Consider the following 19,247-nt stretch of genomic DNA (forward strand, 5'->3'; position numbering starts at 1 on the left):
TTTGATAACTTGTTCATGCTCTCAGACAAATGAGGTAACCACTTTTCCAACAGTTTTATAGGGCAGGTTCACACTACACGTGTTTTTTTGCGTTCCACTCCGCTGCTCTATACCTGTATTTTAATGTAAACATGAGCTAGATGCCCATATTTTACAGTTACATAGAGTATAGCTTCATTTTCAGAATCTTGCACAGGCGCGGCGTCGTGTTTTAAAAGAGTTAGTTCTCACAAAAATCTAAATTCTGTCATTACTCACCTCATGCCGTTACAAAACAGTAACACTTTCATTCATCTTTGGTACTTTCTGTCCCTCCATCGACAGCCTACTCAACTACCACTTTCAAGCCTCAGAAAGGTAGTAAAGACATCATAAATGTAATCCATGTGACTCCAGTGGTTTAACCTCAGTTTTATGAAGAGACACGAGTGCTTTGTTTGCGCAACAAACAAACATAATTTACCAACGCGAGTTCACAAGAGCACCATGATGCAGGCGTGCTATGTTGCCTAAACAGTTGATTGATTAGGGCCTACATTAGGAATTGCAAACAGTTTTGGTATTGTAAGTTTTCTAATATGTTGTTGAAATGCCGGTATGCAAATGAGGTATTGTCTAATTAAAAATGCCCTAATTTGCATTTCCTCAACAGATATCTGAACATTGGATACAGGTTTAAATGTAATTAATTTTGTTGACATATTAGTCTATTACACAGGGGAGAACTGATATCTCTTTTTATTACAGCCAGTAATTATTTTTCACAATGTAACCAAGCAGGTGATATAATATGAACAAAGCCCTCTGTAAAAACCGTCATAATATAGATGGCAATAAAACAAGAGTTTGGTGTATGGAAGTGCTACTAAGGTGGCTATTTCTGGCTCAGTGCATGAGAAAAAAAACTCAATTTGAGAAAATGGCCTTTAAAGATATGTTTTGTAATTGAACTCTACAGATAAAGTGCAGTAAAATAAACGCTTAGTGTATTTTTGAGAAAAAGAAGGGCTAATGAAAAGTCAAATAGACCAAAATCTAATAATTAAAAAAACCTTCCAAAGACTTATATTTTTTTTGTGAAGTTTATACAATGCTAACACACAATTTTATACATTTCACATAAAGATGTTACCATAAATTTATGTTCGCCTACATTATTCTTTGCACTATATTGTCACTGTATGTAAAGAAATAAGTAGCCGTGTCCTCTTATGCAAACATAACGATAGCAAAGAATCAGGGGAACGTTTTTATTGCAGAGGGCTGTTTCTGTCAGTATAATTAACATTTCAATAAAGAAAGAATGATTCACACACTATCACACCCACATGAGCATCCCAAAGCAAGGGCATGCAGGGCTGGAGGCTGAAAAGCAGGAAACCAGCACTCTTGTATCGGTCTCTCTGCGCATCTGTGATGAAGGTCTAACATCACATCATCACCTTTACCTGAGTCCTACAGCAAAAGTGCACAAACTCTAGTTCTTCAAAACCAACCCACTCTCTAATCTACTTTTTAGTCCAAAAGAACATGATCCCAAACTTTTCGAGTAGCTTGTGTCAGTGTGCATGTACAATGTGTATCAGGTTTTTCTAATACCTCTTTAAACTTTGCATAGTCTAGAACATTTTGTGGCATAAAGTCGCTCCTACTGCAACCCAAAATGACACCCTCACTTCATTACCCGCATAATAAACGTGTATCTGCTCAGAAATGAAAGTTTTCAACAGTAAAAGACTGCTGGTTGCTGCCTTTTGCTTTAAAAGTGCTTTGAGTGTCCATAACTTCTTTTTATCAAAATAATCTTCTGAAGTCAACAGCTTGTGCCTCTATTTCTTATCCTCATACTTGCCCTACATGCCGAGGTTTGCGGTACTGAGGTTGAGGTTAAAATACATTCACATGGGGGGAAACTCACAGTTTGAGGTCAAAGCGTGACTTCTGACCTCACCTGACCTTTGGCATCACTGCTGTGAGATTGATAATAAATCAGTGATTGTATTCATCAATGCTTGTTTAGTAACACTGATTGTACAATCACTGGTGGTAAGACATTCCCTCAGACCTTTCAGAAAGGGAAAAGGCTGCATGCAGGAGGTACAAAAGTATTTTGATACTTTTCTGATGATAATGAAAAGCAGAGAAGGTACAGAGGCACAGAGAGGTTGACATAGAACACAAAACCAGCCTCATACTGCAGCAAAAACAGGCAGAATGGTGGACGTGTTGTGTTTGTCTATAACTTGGTCTGTATAAGAGTGCAATAAGCGTCAAATGAGAAATAAATGTTCTTTGATTGACACATTGCAGATTGAAATGAGATGGTCATAAAGAGATCAGTGATAAATAAAGACACCGGAATGTATGAACATGGAATGAGAAGGAGAGTGATGTCATCATCCCTCACTCACACTCATTTTGTCTTAACACACTGAACATGTTGAGAGTGAGGCCCTTCTTGCAAGCCTTCACGGTATCATCTTCATCATCCCCATAAGCGTCTTCATCATCATCTGCATCTCGATCGTTGTCCTCTTCCAGCTCTGAGCTGGATTCACCGTCGTCGTCTTCCCTGTCACCCCTATCCTCATCGTCCTTTCTTCCTTGTAGAGCGATGATCTCGGACAGGCCTGGGTGTGATTCCCATTCATCTGAAGAGATTGAGATTAAATGTCAAATTTGGGACATGAGTGGCTGATGACATGAACACATCTGTAGTGGTTTGACCTCTGACCTTTACTCTGAGAGTATCCAGGTGGCCGCAGACACAGACACAACCGTCCGTCGATTGCCAAGCGCAGTAGACTGTTGGCTGCTCGATAAACATCATTACGGGCCGCCATAGCAGTCTTATAACCTCTCTTATCAGCCCAGGCTGACACAAAACAAACAAACAGACTTTATAAAACCAGTTCCTCCCTCCAATCGAGTGCTAAATAGGAAATGAATAACGCCACATCAGAGAAATACACACCTTCACACACGTCCCATGCTGTCCAGTCCTGTGTGGCCCCCTCACGTGGCGTTTCTGGGCAGTGGTCGGGATGTTTCAGCTTTAATACAGACAGGAAGTCGGTCCGTTCACACAGGTATCCTACTGAACTGTAAGGCTCTTGCAGCTGGGACACTGGATATATACCAGCCAGGATCTGTTTGAGAAGATAAACACCATGCACACACATAAGCAAAGCCAGGATGATTTCACTTTCATCATTTTACAGTATCATGCTGTTTTTACCTGTAGTTGCTTGTCCACTTGGGAAGGGAAGACAAGCCCAGGACAATCGCACAGTTTCACAGTGGGAGTGAGGTAGTATGTTTGGAAATATTTCGTGTGACCTGGGGTTCGAGACACGCTCACTACCTTCCTGCCAACCAGACTGTTCAGCACTGAAGATTTGCCTACGTTAGGAAAACCTGGAGAAAGTGCATAAGACTCCATATGAATTTTAATTTACACATTGGGGAGAAGTACTTCATATAAGACATATGTAACTGATATTGATCTAAAACAACACAACTTAAAGTTGGCATGAAATGGAAATTGTGATCATCCTTTTTTATCCCTATTTTGGTGTATATCCAAGTGAAACGGCTTATCAAATGAAAAACAAAGTAGGGTGGGGCTCGATTGTTCATCAGGGCTTGATTAGCTCGTTGAATTGTTGTTTGTTAATTGCTGAAATCTCATGTGAGTGACAGGTTGCAGGAAGTGAGGGATTATTGTCCCAGTCTCATGTCATCAGTGAAAATATATCGTTGTGAGGAGGTGGGGACGTGCACGTTTTGATTAAAGATAAGGATACATTAATTTTCTTTTTAAATAATGACGTGCATCATTTATAATAAGAAGAATCGTCAAATTTGATTTCCTGGTGACTAATCTTTTTACCTATGCAGCCCAAGGTTAGTACTCCATCTTTATAAAGTTCTTGCGTGGGGCTGTTCATTTCCATGGCAACATCAGTATGATGCTCCATCAGCACAGATTCCGATCCATCATCATCAGCCCGATCCCCCTCTGTTCCCACAGCAACAGCATCCCTCTGGATCTTCTTCTCCCAGCTGTTCAAATCCACTGAAAACAACAATCATCATCATCATTACTCTCTATGTTCCAGTGCTCATTTAGTTGTCTGGGAGGAACTTGTCTTACCTCTTCCTGCTGTGATCTCCTGACACGCTCTCATGATTTGGAACGGCCCTCCTACCTGATTCCATCCTGCTTTCTTCCTCACCCTCTTCTTCTGTAGAACTGCAGTTGGTACAGATGAAGAAAGCAGATTTTAATCTGGTCACATTATAGATAAAGCACTGATAGAGGAAGGATTCTCTCACGGGTGCTGTAGGGTTGTCCTGGGTGCGAGGTGAAGCAGACACAGTGCAGGTGGGGGAACAGTTTAGTCAGGTAGTGTTTCCATGCCAACACCAGTGGGGCGGGGCACAAGTCCACCTTATTGAGCACCAGGATGATGTGCTTCTTTAACTCACCAGTGATGTAGTGATACACAGCAGGAGAAAGCTGCAGCACCTACAGACAGAGTGAGAATGTTTGCTTGTATCCTTCTTTTGCTCAAAAAGTATAACGCAATAAAAAAGTGGTTTTCTGAGATTAAATGTAATATAATCTCTGGCCCCACCTAGTGGGGACTTTATTACCTCAGTTGTTTGCATAATTTAAGAATTCTCAAATTTAGTGTAAGAGCTATGCAATTTTCATGATCTTTTGAAAACTGCTTAAAGTTTCAACAGGCATTACAGTCGCACACTCACTGGGTGTCTGATATCCACTATGAGCAGAATGACATCAGACATCTCCAATACTCTCCACAGCTGCCTCCATGTCTGAGAGAGAAAGACAGTCAGTCAGTAGTAAATAAACCAACAAAAAGTAACCAATTTGTAATAGCTGTTATTTGAAAATGAATCTTATTCTGTTATTCACATTCTTTCAGATTAGCCAACCTGTTTGTAATTTGTTGGCCCACGTAGCCCTAATATAAATGTTATATCACTGTCTTCGATAAAGTTTTGTCTATCCATTTATGGTGTTTTTCTTTATTTTGGGGGTATTTTTGAATTTATTTACTTAAAAAATACCATATTTTCTATGTAAATTATGCTTATTTTTATATTTTATTTTTTAAATACATTTAAGTTCTTAGAACTAAAACATAAAGACGAAGTGACTTTGCTGTTACCTGGTGTCTTATTTTGGCTTATTTTAGAATGCTCTAAAGTTTTTTCCCATTCATTTCTACGGGTGCCCATTTTTGACCCAAATACAAGATTAAGGAGTTTTTTTTCACCCACTTAACATTGTAGAATTGAGTCAAAAAAATTGTGTTTTCAGGAGGCAAACTTAGGAAAAGTAGCCAAGTCTTGTACCGCTCAGATCAAGGGAAGTATTTTTTTTTTTTTTTAAATAAATCAAAACTATTTTGCCCACATTTGTCCAGAATACAGTTTTAGGGTTAAGGTAAAACAATGTATGGTCTCCTGTTAAGTATTTGCTACATTAATCCAAAATCTGGAAACTGTTAAAACAACAAATTCATTGTGATCCAATATTTGCAGAATAATAAGTGCTTCCAACATTTAGCAGCAAGTTTATAAATTTTTAGACATAATAACGGTTGTTTGTCTACAAATGATATGCACAATATTGTGGTGCTTCTGTTGTCTTCAGGCTATCAAAGAAGCCTTTTTCTATTAAGTTTAATATGCCTAATTTTTAATCTTATACATTTAAACTAGCATTTAGGAAAAGCTTTGCTTCTTTTTCACTAAGCAAACACAGCAGTTTCAGTGTCACAAGACTTGAGAGGGGCAATGGCTCATAAACAAGTGAATTTGAACAGTGCTTGCCTCCAGCACTGTCTGACCAAACAGATGCTCAAACGCAATAAAACAACTATTTCATTACCGCTATTGACTCAGCGACAATCTAATTCTGGTTGCAGATAAAAAAAAGATTTCTCTAGGTACTTCAGTACTGTGTTCTCTAACAGAACATGCCTCACCTCGAGATTGTGCTCAAAGTGGCTGAGGCTACCAGGTGGGTTCTTGGAGTGAAGAGTGTCCAGATACTCCAGAAATGACTTCTCCTCTTTCCGCAGCAACTCCTCTCGCCGCATTTCGTAATGCCACGATGGCCGCCGTGGGATATCCAGGCCTGTGATTAAAATGAAAGTGAAATAAGACCTTGTTGACTCATCTATTTGACAGCAAAGTCTATATATTTTTTTTGACACAGATGCTCTGACAAAACTATGGCTAGTTTTATTAAATGTGTCCCAGTTTAGAACCACCCTTCATATTACTTAGCTCAGCAGCAAAAATACCTTTCTCTTCGGGGAAGATCTGGTATATATCCATCTCTAGTTCCTTTTCTGCCACCGGCTTCAGGATTTTCTTCATCGCTATTTTCTTCCTCTTCTCCACCTCCTCCTTGCTCTCCTTCTCAAAGTGCAGACGGAATCTGCAAAATAATAATAAGATTAAGATTAAAGGTGCTATATGTAGTTTTTAGCGGCCTCTATCGGTGATGTTTCAGATTGCAACCAATTTTTCACAAGAGTGCTCGTGATCTTGCGTGTGCTCGAACACAAGAGTGTGTGCACTCATGGTGCACGGCCACACTGAGACTTTCAACACACTGGAGAAAGCATCACAAAACATGCTGGAAACTCATGTAAACTCCCACTGCAACGTTACAATAATAGGCTACTTAGTTTTATGACCTTGGAACTAATGCTCCATGCTCGTACCATGATAACATTACATTTGTGGTGTTATCTAGCATTAGGTATTACACTAACTATTCGTGTATCATTCACAATCAGCAATGTCAACATAGGTGAATGTATAATTTGATCATGAAAACGGTTAGTGAACTAGGCTGAACAATTTCAGTGTAACAGTAAGATTCTAGGAAGTAACATTACTGTACTGAGCGTGTCTGGAAATGTGTATTATAAACAATATGATAGTAGTGGGATGAGTGACGTTAGACAGTAGATCTATTTATTTATTTATTTTAGTAGAAATGTTCCATATAGCACCTTTAACAAACAGGATGATACATGCCCCTGCCAAACCATCTCATGACGAATTGATAAGACAAGACTGGACTGACTGTTTCACCTGTCCTGACTCACCTGTTGGGGTCATATCTGCCGTCTCTGGCACCAGGCTGATGGTTGATCCTCCTTATGTCTGTCGTCTCGCTGTCTGATGTATCCGACTGTCTGTCTCTGCCAGGTCCTCTCTCCACACTGGCATTTCGGCTACTATGACTTGAACCTGGTTCTCCTGGGCGTGCACACAAACACAGAGAAACTTTAAGGAGTGTTTCCTGTCTTCTTGACTATGAATCCAAAGCGAAGTAATGTCAAATACTAATGTCAAAGTTGTAAATAAAACAAGGATCATTGGATTACGTTTTACATGAAAATACCATTTAATTCTTTATCTCAGTCATTAAAAAATGTTTAATTCAATGTGATACTTGCCATTTATTTGAAACTATATGAGTAATCAATTAGCAATTTACTATTAAACACTACACCGTGTTTTTTATTTCATGTTGGAAAAAACATAGTATACTTCCAATAATCATGTCTGCCCCATAATTAACACTCTGTTGTCATTATTACAATATAGATTTGACAATAGTGTGGAAATTTACACTGATGACATAATAAATACTTATCCCTGATATTCTGCAAACTGTTTGTGTAGGTTTTACTGTGTACTACAGAACTGCAAGCAAACGGCAGTTAATTAAGCCTGCTTTAGTGTGTATTGATCGCTTTGTTGTTGTGTTACGTAACTTCACGCTGAGTCTGCGCACTTATATACCGCATAACACAAGCGCCAACTACAGCTAAACACTAGCTGTTCAAAATAAGTGTCATAATCACCCTCTTTACGCAGCATTTCACTGTTGACAAGGCAGAATATAAATTTAGTCAGTAAAGATACTGTTCGGTTGTGTGACGTTCGACCGGGTCACGAGCAGAGCAGTTGTTTACAGCAGACAACATCCATATCAAGAACATTATGATAACGTTACATGTATACTGTTGCTGAATGTGACATTCAGCGTCAAATAAAAATGACAGCACGCGCTGTTTACTGCCTGTCAAGTTTGGTTACATACACCCACAGAAACTTAGCAAACAAAGTAACTTTAGTTAGAGCAGCGTAGTAGCTCAATTATTGTGTTAATATGTGAGAACATGGTTACATTTCTGCACACTAAAATATAAACCATAAAACAATGAGTCACGTGGCTAATGTATAACGTCTGCGAGCGCATTCGTTCAGCTCGTCGCGCGCTAACTCAGCTAAGCTAGTAAACGTACCCACCTCTCTTTTTCTCGCGTTTCACCTGGAGCTGCTTCTTTTTCTGTTTGTTACTAAAAGGCTTTTTGCGCGGCATGTTCACATGGATCAAAGGAGAAAAAAGAAAGAATGCGCGAGGACGTAAACTCCGTTTTTAGGTCTATATTTACATTCGTGAAGTTTCCCCGCTACTCGCATGGACTTTTCTGTGACAGCCCACTACTACTGTCTGGGTGGATGGACGCTACCAATATGTACTTCAAAGATTCAACACTAGGCGTCACAAATACATTTTATCGACTCTGTACAATTGTTCTGAAATCGGTTACTGCTTCTGTTAACTTTATATGTTTGCGAAAGTAACACAATAACAGCAATGTTATTTTGACCCCCCCATATTTTTGAAAGGTGGTGCAATCTGCCATTGTGCGATAGAATATTCATTGGACATCAGTACGAATATATATATATATATATAACTTAAATATAAGTATACATAACAATAAATGTTTAAATTATGTAAGTTAATTATATAAATAACTAACGTTATATCAGTTTTATAAATAGCCACAAATAACTGGGTGGTAATGATGTTGCTGAAAGACTAAACGTAACCACAAATAATTCATTCTAGATCATATTCTGTTTCTTTAGAACAATTACATCAATGATCTAAGTATTATAAACTTGTTAATGTTGTAAGTCAATGAAAATGACATAAAAACCAAGGTTGCCAGAGTCCGCAAAGTTTGCAAACCCCTGATAAAATAATCACAAGGAGGCACATCAGAAGCATTTGTTTTAATATCTTGTTTTTACAAGGTTAAAGCACACTAATCTGATTTTGTTAATATCAAGAGGTTGAAATTTGGGAGCAATAATAATTTTGATAGAATAACAGTAGTAACAGTAATAATAGAATATTACATGTCATCTGCAGATGGGAATGCTAAACAGGATAATTTTTTAAAAGAAAAAAAACCCCATCAAGATATTTGCCATTGACATTAGTTGACTATTTTTTGTCCTATTTCCTGTTGTCCTTTATTCATTCAGACACATAATCATATATACATTATTTTCTGTTTTACATACACGACTGCAAACAAATTTCCCTTTTAAAACAAAAACAGACCAACAATTCCCATACATACTGTGCAAGAGACATATTCAAATTTCCATTCTTGTGAACAGTAACAATATTAATGTTGACAGTGGAGTGATCGTACCAACAACTAGAGACGAACAACTAGAAATTTGATGGAAAGACTTAATATATGAGCTGGGTACCCACTGAAACAGCCACAGTCTTCAAGGAAGCTTTTGCGAGGAAGATCAGGATTACAGCGATAAATGTTAAAAAAAAAAAAAAATGGAAAGAAAAAAAATTACAAAATCCATCTCCTTCACTTTTGTTCATTTAAGTCCACTTGCTCCTTCATACAAATGAGAACGTATCGAGCAAGACAATCCTTTCAGTATGCACAGTTCTGTGTAATTGCAATTTTTTTTTCTAAACTTCAAAGTTTCATCCCTCGCTCATGAGTTCAGGTGTTCCACCTGTATGGCGGAAGCCTCCACAGTGATGCAGAGGTCTTTGTGAGGGGAGATGTCAGACACACTGACAGTTTTATACTGCGCATCAGCAGAAGTTAATGGTTTGTACTGGTTCAGGTCGAATATGCACGGCTGACCGAAGACGTCAGTCCTCTCGACTCGGCTCTGCGCGTCCCCTTCCGAACCGCCTCCATCAACACGGCCTGGGCTGTGGCTTTGCTGGGTTGATCCAGGTGGAGACGGCAGCACATCCGGGGCGTGTTTACGCATGTGTTTCATCAGATACGTCTCCTACAGGCAGAGAGAGAGAGAGATGCATATCAGTATCATCTTGAGAACGGGAACTGGGAATGCTGCTCATTTATGGTGTGAGATTAGGTGTTCATTTTTGTACCGATGTATATGTGCGGTTGCATAAACCGCAGGAGTACAGCTTAGCGTGCTTGACTGTGTGAGTGGACAGATGAACCTCCAGGCTGGCTGCGTCTACATAACCACGGTTACAGTGGTGACACTTATACGGTTTGTCCTTGTTGTGCTGACGCCGATGAGACTGGAAAATATCGGAAGAAATATTGAAATGACAGTTCACAAAAAAAGAGAATTTAAACTGAATTGTATCTATCTATCTATCCATCCATCCATCCATACATCCATCCAATACTGTTCCATAGTGTGGGGTCAATTTATTCCTGTGATGACATTCCCTTTTCTACAGTCTTCAGTGTCACATGATCCTTCAGAAATCATTCTATGCTGATTTGCAGCTCAGTGCACATTTCTTATTACGGATAAAACAATTTCAGGATTCTTTGAGAACAAGAATGTTTATTTGAAACAGATATCTATTTAACATCATGCCTTTACTGTCTTTTTAATTTAATGTATTTGCTGAAAAGTATTCATTTAATAAAACTTAAACTTAATACACTTGACCCCAAATGTTTGAACAGTAGCGTATATCTGAATCCTTAAACAATTTGAAAATACTTTCAAAAAGGCTTTCAATAAGCTAAACTTCAGAAACTTGAGTTGACAAACTCCTTTTCTAGTGCATTTATAGTTAAAATGATTTTATTTTATTTATCAGCAACTTATTTTTATATTAATTTATTGTATTCAAATAGCAATTTCGTATTCTGTTTGCTACCTTACATCAAACTTAAAGGCATTCTAAATTCAATTCTAAACTTTGCAAGTCTTTCAGTCATAGTCCCTGTTTAACTAATGGAGGAGAGCGACATGAGAGTGATAAAAGGATTTATTACTCCTTAAGGAAAACTGTAATTTAATATTCTAAATAGGAGTGATGCTTATAGTATAATCGACTTTATAGTAGGGTTGCACAATTCTACAGAGCCACATGGGCTCAAAGGGACATGGTGATAAATAAAATTAGATGGTTAGAAAAATGAAACTCGGTGTTTGCACGGAAAATGTTTGTGTTCTTCGCGAATGCAAAACATTTTGACAGCGAACGCAAAGTTTCTTGGGAGAACGCAAATAATTTTCTCCCCCCATCCCATAATTTTTTTCATTCACCATGTTTCTTTCAGGGGCTCCGTACAATTCTGGACAAATTGAGAATCACAATTTTTTTTTTTGGTTTAAAATGGAGATCAAAATTATCCCATGGTTCTGAATAGACAACTATTCAAATTTTCATGTAATTTACTTATTAATTGCTGCAGTCTATTTATTTTTTTAATCAATTTGAATAATTGGTTTAAAAGAATGATTCAATGACTCCCTCATAAATACTTGTAATTGATGTAATCGATACAATATTTATCCAAGTTGCATTCAAGAGGTGATTTATTGATTTTTTTTTAATCGCTACCTCAGGAATCAGTGTTTATATCCGAAGGAACTATAAACTTTTTTCCCAATACCTCTGTGATAATTTGAATTATTGTAACAGAAATAATGATACTGTATGCGGTTGAAAGACTTTTTGTGAAGCTGTTTTTTATACATATGAACAACTGCTCTCTCTGGCTCAGCAGCGACACAAATGCATATTTGAAAGTTCACTGTGATCACCTTGTCAAAGGTTTAATAGACATATCAGAATTATAGTAATTTAGTAATAAGATTGCTCTACTTTATAGATTTAAATAGAGAAACGGAGTACTATTCTCACCTGCAGATTAGAGAGCTGAGTGAAAGACTTCTCACAACCCAAGTGTGAACATTTGTATGGCCTGTCTCCTGTGTGGATCCTGAACAGGCACACAATTTAAGTCATTAACTCACTTAACCATGAGTATGTATGGTTAAGAAAGAAGTGTAGAAAAAGCCATAAATAAATCCATTACTGCACCTGTGGTGTTGCTGTAAGTGACTGAGCTGTCTGAAGGTCTTCTGGCAGTAGTTACAGGTGTAAGGTTTAACTCCTGTGTGGATTCGTATATGCTGAGCAAGGTAGCTTGTGTTGGCGAAGGATTTCGAGCAATGAGGACACTTATGAGGTTTGGATTCTGTGTGGTTTCTGTAAAGGAAAGACAAACATAGTTAACTATGGACTCATTCGAGAATTTATAGAGGCTAGTACACAAATATTTGACATGAAGGTATTGTTCATTTCTACACTCACTCTGCTGACCTTTCTAAGGTGGTCCCTACTGCCAACGAATGTCAAAAGTGCGCAGTGTATTTCAAAGACACATTTGGAAGTGGTGTGGTATGTGTTTGAATGAGGTCACAGAGAGGGCAGATCCATTTCTCAAAAAAAAAAAAAAAAACATTAGCACTAAATTCTCACAGGAACTCTGTGGGCCAAAGAGCCCAATCCCATGTCCGAGTGTGATCAACAGTAGACAAAACCTTTACGTGACCTCCATTTCAGAACCTCATAAAACTTCTACACAGTTATGGGACAATAATTGTAGAGTCAAAGAGAACTAGGCTTTCACTGACAGCTTCAATTTCAGTTCAATCCTTCAGTTGGTGTGTGTAAGACTCCACAGTGTGGTGTAAAAAAATGCAAGTAGTACACACAGCAATAAAAAGTGTGCCAGAGGAGAAATAAATTATACAAATAGAGATAATAAATTGAAAAAAAAATTCTTTTGAGATGGAAAGGAACTTTTCCTGACCATCTTTAGTTTCTTCAAGCACTTTTTCTTCCAGTTCATCAGTGAGACATTTAAAGTGCAATCCACCCACTACACATGGTGACATCATGCTATAGCTGACATCACCATTATAAAGACTGTGTGGTATATATTTAAACAGTCCATTAGACATAAACGTGTATAAGCAAACCATCACCAGAGTATGTTGCTATAGCAACAAGGAAAAGAGCATGAGGCCCTGTTGTCAACCTTTTCAACGTGACCGTGTAACGTCTCAGGGGGCGAGCACCCAGGACACGTGTTTGCGTTTAAAAACTGCTTGATGAGCACAACGGAAAGCAGAATGCGGAGGTCACAAGAAGCACTTTACACGCCCAGGATTAGTCAGTTAAGTCCATAAAGTAGGTGGGTTGAAGATACAGTTAGCTACCACTTTCCAAGTGAACAAAACAAATAAATAATAATAATTACCTTGAAACTAGAATTAGCCTTTATGGAAAGTTATGCTGCTGAGAAACTTTTGTATTTAGATAAGTCAAGCACTTTTTTCCTCACAAAAAAATATTATTCCAAATCAATGTGTTAACTTTGACAGCCCTAAAACACATTTTGTTAAATATGTTTCTTTCTCTCCAATTTTTCAGCACACTCACAATATTGAGTTACATTACAATGGTCCGAGTACCAATAATTTTAAGCGTTTATATTTGCATTTATAATTTTCTACAGTTTAAATAATTCAGAATAACCAGGGTCCAGGAACCTCAGGGTTTGCTTCAGTACAACAATAATAATTTAATTTACAAAACTTGTTTTTATATTATAATATGAAACTTAATATTTTTCTCAGACATATAAATGGGTCTTTATAGGTAAAAATCTGCAACCTTATATATTTAAAAAAATACTCAAAGAACATTAAGTAAATATCAAAATGAATATCCTTTATTCATATAGAACATTATAATGTTGTGATGTCTAAATACGTGAATCATTTATAACTACTTTTTTGATTAAAGTTTCTGGTTACACATCTTTATATATAATGCATTATAGAAATATTTTAATGCATTGTAAAATTCTCATAAATAATTGTAACCACAGTTATAATATATTAATTCTTTGTTATGCCTTTTAAAAGTATAATTCGCTAGAACACATAAAAAAACAATTCCAGATGTAACAAGGAATCTTCAAATAAAATAATGCATCATCTTAACTTTGGTTATTATTTATGAAAAGATTTAATGCATTATTACATACATTATATGAATATCTTTATAATGCATTATACATAAAGATTTTCAGTAAAGATTTACCAAGTTTTTTTATGTTTTAATTTAATTTTAAAACTGAAATATCAGCAATTTATATATAGGACATATAGGACAAACGCTCGCTGACCAACACACTGATTCTCTCTTTAACGTGTTTAATGCAGTTTGAATTTCGATATCAAATATTTTGCAAGGTTTATCATATCGTGAGGAATTTGGCGAACTCACACACAGACGCTCCTGCAGTCCTCTCCCTATGCTAAAATCCATCACACACACTCTCCACCACCCGCCTGCTTTGCCACAGACACCCACACACAAACACACACACACACACACACACACACACGTTTGTGGTGCGGTGCTGAATACCGTGTGTGCTGCTGTAAGTGACTGAGCTGTCTGAAAGCCTTCTGGCAGTAGGAGCAGGTGTAGGGCTTGGCTCCGCTGTGGATGCGGATGTGCTGGGCCAGGTAGCTGGTGTTAGCGAAGGATTTGGAGCAGTGCGGACACTGGTGAGCTTTCACCTCCGTGTGCGACTTGGAGTGCAGCTGCATATCTGACTTACTGCAGAACGTCAAACCACACATCCGGCACCTACAGACAGAAAAACACACACACACACACACCAAGAGGTGGACAGAGGGATGAGAGAGAGGAGGAAAACATGGGAGAAGGCCAAGTACGAATGAAAATGGTACAAAGAGAAAAGGAAAGTTACAAGCCGTTCCATCAATAGTGAAAGGAGACACCTGAGACAAACGACACGACAAATAGGCAAGAAAGAGACACAACACAAGCGGGAGGGTGAGAGACGAGGAGTTCAGTGGAGAACGATCCAGAAAGAAATCGTAGACCCTGGCTCTAGAAAAGAAAAATGAGATGGAGAGGGCAGAAACACGAGTGCAGATGGGTGACAGAAGTGTGTGTGTGTGTGTGTGTGTGTGTAGCTGCACATGCTGTTGAGCAGGATAACACACACTTCTACAGAAGCACAGAAGACAAACTCGTTGCGAAGCCTTGAAGCCGGCGAGAGTGTGCGTCAGGCCGGAGCGACATGCATTTCTGCCGTATGAAAATGAAGTGGCTTAGGAATTCCTGCCTCTGTCTTTACCTCTTCTAATAGATTGTAAGAAACACACACTGAGGTCATGCTGAGCTGATGTCCCTTTGAAAATCCATACCTGTAAGTTTTACCACCTTCTTTCCCATTCCCAGCATGCCCTTCTTCCGGGGACAGACTGTAAGGGTTGGCAGAATGATGCTACAGAGAAAAGGAAAATCAGTAAAAAAAAATGTTGTTGTTCAAAACTTATTGAAAAATTAGATAAAAGATTTATTTTGTATAATGTTACAAAAGATTTCCTATTTCAAATACATTTTTGTTCATTAAAAAACCTGATTTTTCAACTGTTTTTTCAACATGAAATGTTTCTTGAGCACCAAATCAGCAATAAATTGATTTCTGAAGGATCATGTGACACTGAAGACTAGAGTTTGCTGAAAATTCAGATTTGCCATAACAGAAAATCAATCAATCAATATATATATATATATATATATATCAATATTACTCTTTATATATATATATAAAATATGTGTGTATTTTGATCAAATAATGCAGCCTTGATGAGCATAAGAGAAAAAAAAAATTATATACCGGTCCTGAAAGACCCAAAACCAAGGCATCTGTCCCAGTAGGTGAGCCAATCAACGGGAGTGTGGCTTTCTTCTTTCTGCCCCGTTTCGACGGTAACGGGATGATGACCGGTGAGCAGGCCAAGGAGTCATTTCTCTTGTCTGGTGGAGTCATGCAAGAGTAAAATGCTTTAATTATTTGATACAAGACTGGTGAGAAAATAAAAAGTATCTGTGACTATTTCAGACATAATTTATTTATTTATTTTTTTCCCCAAAATTAGTGATAAATCATCTCTCACCAAAAATCATGCCACGTGCATGCCTGTGTTTATGTAAAATAAGGTGCATTACCCGTTTGGACTGTTATCATGGTGGTGGATGGATGTCCATGAATAAGGGACTGAGCAGATGATACTGGAGACACCAGAGTGACCAAACCCGCTAGAAAGAGTGTGGAAGTGATGGAAGACTTATCAAAGTGTAGAAACGTAATGATACTACAAAGTGTACACTAATGAGAAAAGACCCAGTAGAAGTTTAACATAAACACACACGCATACAGTACCTGCCGTCATGATGCCTGTAGGCGGTACCGGCACCACTGTGATACTGTGTGAGGAGTGAGATGGTTGTGCATGCTCTTGTTTTAGTGTCCTTGCTGTCGTTGTCTCTATGGCACCCCCAGAAACCGCCACCACCGCTGTGGTGGGATAGTGGGCAGGGCCATGCGAGTAGGTGGTGCTTTTGTCCTGAACAAGCTGCTCCTTTACCTTATTGAGAAATACAGCATTCTCAATCTAAAACCAAACAGACAAAATTGGGTTATATAATTAAGATCAATTAAAAGAGTATTATTAATATTTGAAAAACAAAAACAAAACTGTTACAAACATTCATAATGATTTTTTTTGTGTTCAGGGTCACATGATGACGATTTTTGCGTCATTGTAGGAGGAAGTGAAAAAGATAAATAGTGGATTTTATTATTATTATTATTATAACTGGATTTATAACAATGGAAATCTTAATACAAATGGGTGGAGTGTCCCTTTAAATGCTAACAGTGACAGATCAAAAATGGCAAAAAACACTTTTTGCCTAGAGTTTACATGCCTGCAACTCTAAAAATATTCAAAATATCTTAATATCCTTCTAGATTCCCATTCTTAATAAACTACTTTTGAAATCTTCATCTTCAAGGCCTTATAACGTCCAGTCCCATAGATATGGGAATCTCAAAGCAGTTCGATGTTCAAATTGTTGAATTTTACCCATTTTCTGTGACCATTCAGGTCATTTTTACCCCCCTGTAAATTGACTTCAAATCTCAGGTGAAAATGGTAATATTGGTCTACAAAAAATAATGGTTTACTCAGTAGATATACATCTGTGAAATGTAAGACAGACATATATATATATATATATATATATATATATATATATATGTATGTCAATCTTCCTACATAAAAAATATTACAAAAATAAAAAAAATTGAGTTTGGTTGACACGGAATGACCCAATAACCCATTTTTAAACTTAAGACAGCTGAAATATGGATACCGGTGTGCTTACCTGTCCCTGCACAGGAGACCAAAAGTATGAAGAATTAAAATGGGAATCCTCCATCATCCCTGAGAAAAGAAAGTAGACATTTCGATATTCAAAAACTGTGTACACATTGCAACCTTTGACCTTACAGATAGGAACATAAAATGTTATTTTATACATAATAATAATAATACCTGTGGGGTGTATAATTTGATAAAAGATACAGACATAAAATAATAATTATAATATATAACATTATACAAATGAAATATTTTAATAACACAATTTTAAATGGAATTGGACAAAATGAATTATGCAGTACATTATATATTCAGGAAGAGCTGGTGTCTGTCATGAGTCTATGTATGGTCAACAACACTGCAACAAATAAATCATGCGTTTCACATCAGCAAGTTGTTAGAAACTTAATTCATAAGTTGACTGACTGTAATGCACATTATCCATATGACAGAACCAGCATCACTGGTGAATCTGTGTACAGGATGTACATATATATATATATATATATATATATATATATATATATATATTTTACAGATGGCCGGTTTATATTTTTCATAATGTTGCAGAGAAGTGAATGTGCTTTGCTTTAATCTTTATAAAACGCGATGCACTATAAAATCCTGTATTTTGACCATATTATGAAATATTCAAATATTTATTTGCAAATAACCAATTAACGTTATATCTAAATATTATTGACAGGCTGGGGCGAATCTACTGTGCGATAACAGAGGCGGACCTGCAGCCCACAGCATGACGTGACCCGTGCATTCACTCTTCTGTCGGCTAAAATAAAAAAGGAAAGACGAAAAAGGATAGAAAAAACAGAAGAAGTGGGGGAAAAAAACGTCGACGCTGGAACCGAGGCGGTTTTACGCAGACTTCCGGCACATGAGTGTCGACGATCGGGCGACAGCAGCGCCAGCGGCTCACATCAACAGCCAAAAACAAGCTTCAAAGTGAAAAATAAAGACTGATTACCAGCTCTCAAGACTTTAGCTTCGCCCGCCGGGGACTTCCTCAAATCAGGATAGTTTGAGAAGTCTTTCTGAACCCACCCGATTAAAGAATTTCAATGTTTTTTTTTTCTCCCTTGTGTTTTTTTCTTTCTATTTTTTTCTATTCTTACGGAGTTGGCCGAACTGTCTACACAGCACTTCCTCCCGAGCGGCGCGAATGATGCCCGTGCGTGCTGACGTCATTTCCGTCTAGTAAGGTCAAACATATCCAAGAATATTGTTTGTTTTTAACACATTAATTACGCTTTTACACTAAAATACATTTTTTTTTTTACCAAAAAAATAGGGTTTAAAAACTTTTCGATACAAAAAAATATGTACAGTTCTGTAAGGCATTTCTATGTTTTTAAAATATATTTACATTTAGATGTACTGGTATGTTACAAAGCAATGTTCACCTGTATGTGTTACTTCAAAAAATAAAAACATTTCAAGAGCTATGTTGTAGTACAAAACTGCATTTTATGTTTTTTTTTTTTTTTTTTTTGGGGAATTTTAAAATTGTATGGAAATGTAATTAAATTACATGAACAAAAATGTGGAAATTGAAAATAAATAACAGAAAACCTAAACTGTAATTTAGTATTAGGTATTAGGATTTCGGACAGCCACGTATTCTTTACATGTAACGTTATGGCCTATTTTTTTATTTTCCTCTTTCTTTTTGTATTTTCATCATTTATTATTATGACCTTATACTTTGTTAATTTTGTGTGATACCTTAAATTTAGTAAATTTCATGTGTGTAAGAGATT

General features: G+C 37.2%; 2 protein-coding genes across 4 annotated transcripts; both read right to left on the minus strand.

The window, feature by feature from the left end:
* Positions 1-1,236: 1,236 nt before the first annotated feature.
* gnl1 (G protein nucleolar 1) lies at positions 1,237-8,590 on the minus strand. The gene is made up of 12 exons (XM_039679417.2): positions 8,374-8,590; positions 7,161-7,314; positions 6,345-6,481; positions 6,024-6,175; positions 4,774-4,845; positions 4,339-4,531; positions 4,157-4,255; positions 3,893-4,078; positions 3,239-3,417; positions 2,975-3,149; positions 2,735-2,875; positions 1,237-2,651 (listed from the first exon to the last, which is right to left on the minus strand). The coding sequence occupies exons 1-12, from the start codon at positions 8,444-8,446 to the stop codon at positions 2,404-2,406; spliced, it is 1,809 nt and encodes a 602-aa protein (XP_039535351.1). The 5' UTR covers positions 8,447-8,590; the 3' UTR covers positions 1,237-2,403.
* Positions 8,591-9,135: 545 nt separating this feature from the next.
* Positions 9,136-18,627, minus strand: znf384b (zinc finger protein 384 b). 3 transcript variants are annotated; one of them, XM_039679418.2, is made up of 11 exons: positions 18,455-18,627; positions 17,474-17,532; positions 16,467-16,698; positions 16,253-16,342; positions 15,921-16,060; positions 15,445-15,524; positions 14,633-14,857; positions 12,230-12,397; positions 12,050-12,128; positions 10,301-10,459; positions 9,136-10,197 (listed from the first exon to the last, which is right to left on the minus strand). In XM_039679418.2, the coding sequence occupies exons 2-11, from the start codon at positions 17,528-17,530 to the stop codon at positions 9,889-9,891; spliced, it is 1,539 nt and encodes a 512-aa protein (XP_039535352.2). In that variant the 5' UTR covers positions 17,531-17,532; positions 18,455-18,627; the 3' UTR covers positions 9,136-9,888. The 3 variants fall into 3 exon arrangements, with proteins under 3 accessions (XP_039535352.2, XP_088973747.1, XP_039535353.2); XM_089117621.1 differs by lacking the exon at positions 16,253-16,342; XM_039679419.2 differs by lacking the exon at positions 14,633-14,857.
* Positions 18,628-19,247: the final 620 nt, after the last annotated feature.

The sequence above is a fragment of the Pimephales promelas genome, chromosome 12 (assembly GCF_988280905.1).
Source record: "Pimephales promelas chromosome 12, fPimPro1.hap1.1, whole genome shotgun sequence".
In the NCBI taxonomy this organism is placed as follows: Eukaryota; Metazoa; Chordata; class Actinopteri; order Cypriniformes; family Leuciscidae; genus Pimephales; species Pimephales promelas.

What these genes read in the sequence shown, in the direction of transcription:
- znf384b (XM_039679418.2), bottom strand. Translation starts at nt 17,530, where the DNA reads ATGATGGAGGATTCCCATTTTAATTCTTCATACTTTTGGTCTCCTGTG. An exon ending in CACTTACAGCAACACCACAG is followed by an intron (nt 12,129 to 12,229) that starts GTGCAGTAATGG and finishes GTGCCTGTTCAG; the next exon opens with GATCCACACAGGAGACAGGC. An exon ending in GCAACCGCACATATACATCG is followed by an intron (nt 10,198 to 10,300) that starts GTACAAAAATGA and finishes CTCTGCCTGTAG; the next exon opens with GAGACGTATCTGATGAAACA.
- gnl1 (XM_039679417.2), bottom strand. Translation starts at nt 8,446, where the DNA reads ATGCCGCGCAAAAAGCCTTTTAGTAACAAACAGAAAAAGAAGCAGCTC. An exon ending in GGCAGATATGACCCCAACAG is followed by an intron (nt 6,482 to 7,160) that starts GTGAGTCAGGAC and finishes ATTATTTTGCAG; the next exon opens with ATTCCGTCTGCACTTTGAGA. An exon ending in AAGTGGACAAGCAACTACAG is followed by an intron (nt 3,150 to 3,238) that starts GTAAAAACAGCA and finishes CTTCTCAAACAG; the next exon opens with ATCCTGGCTGGTATATATCC.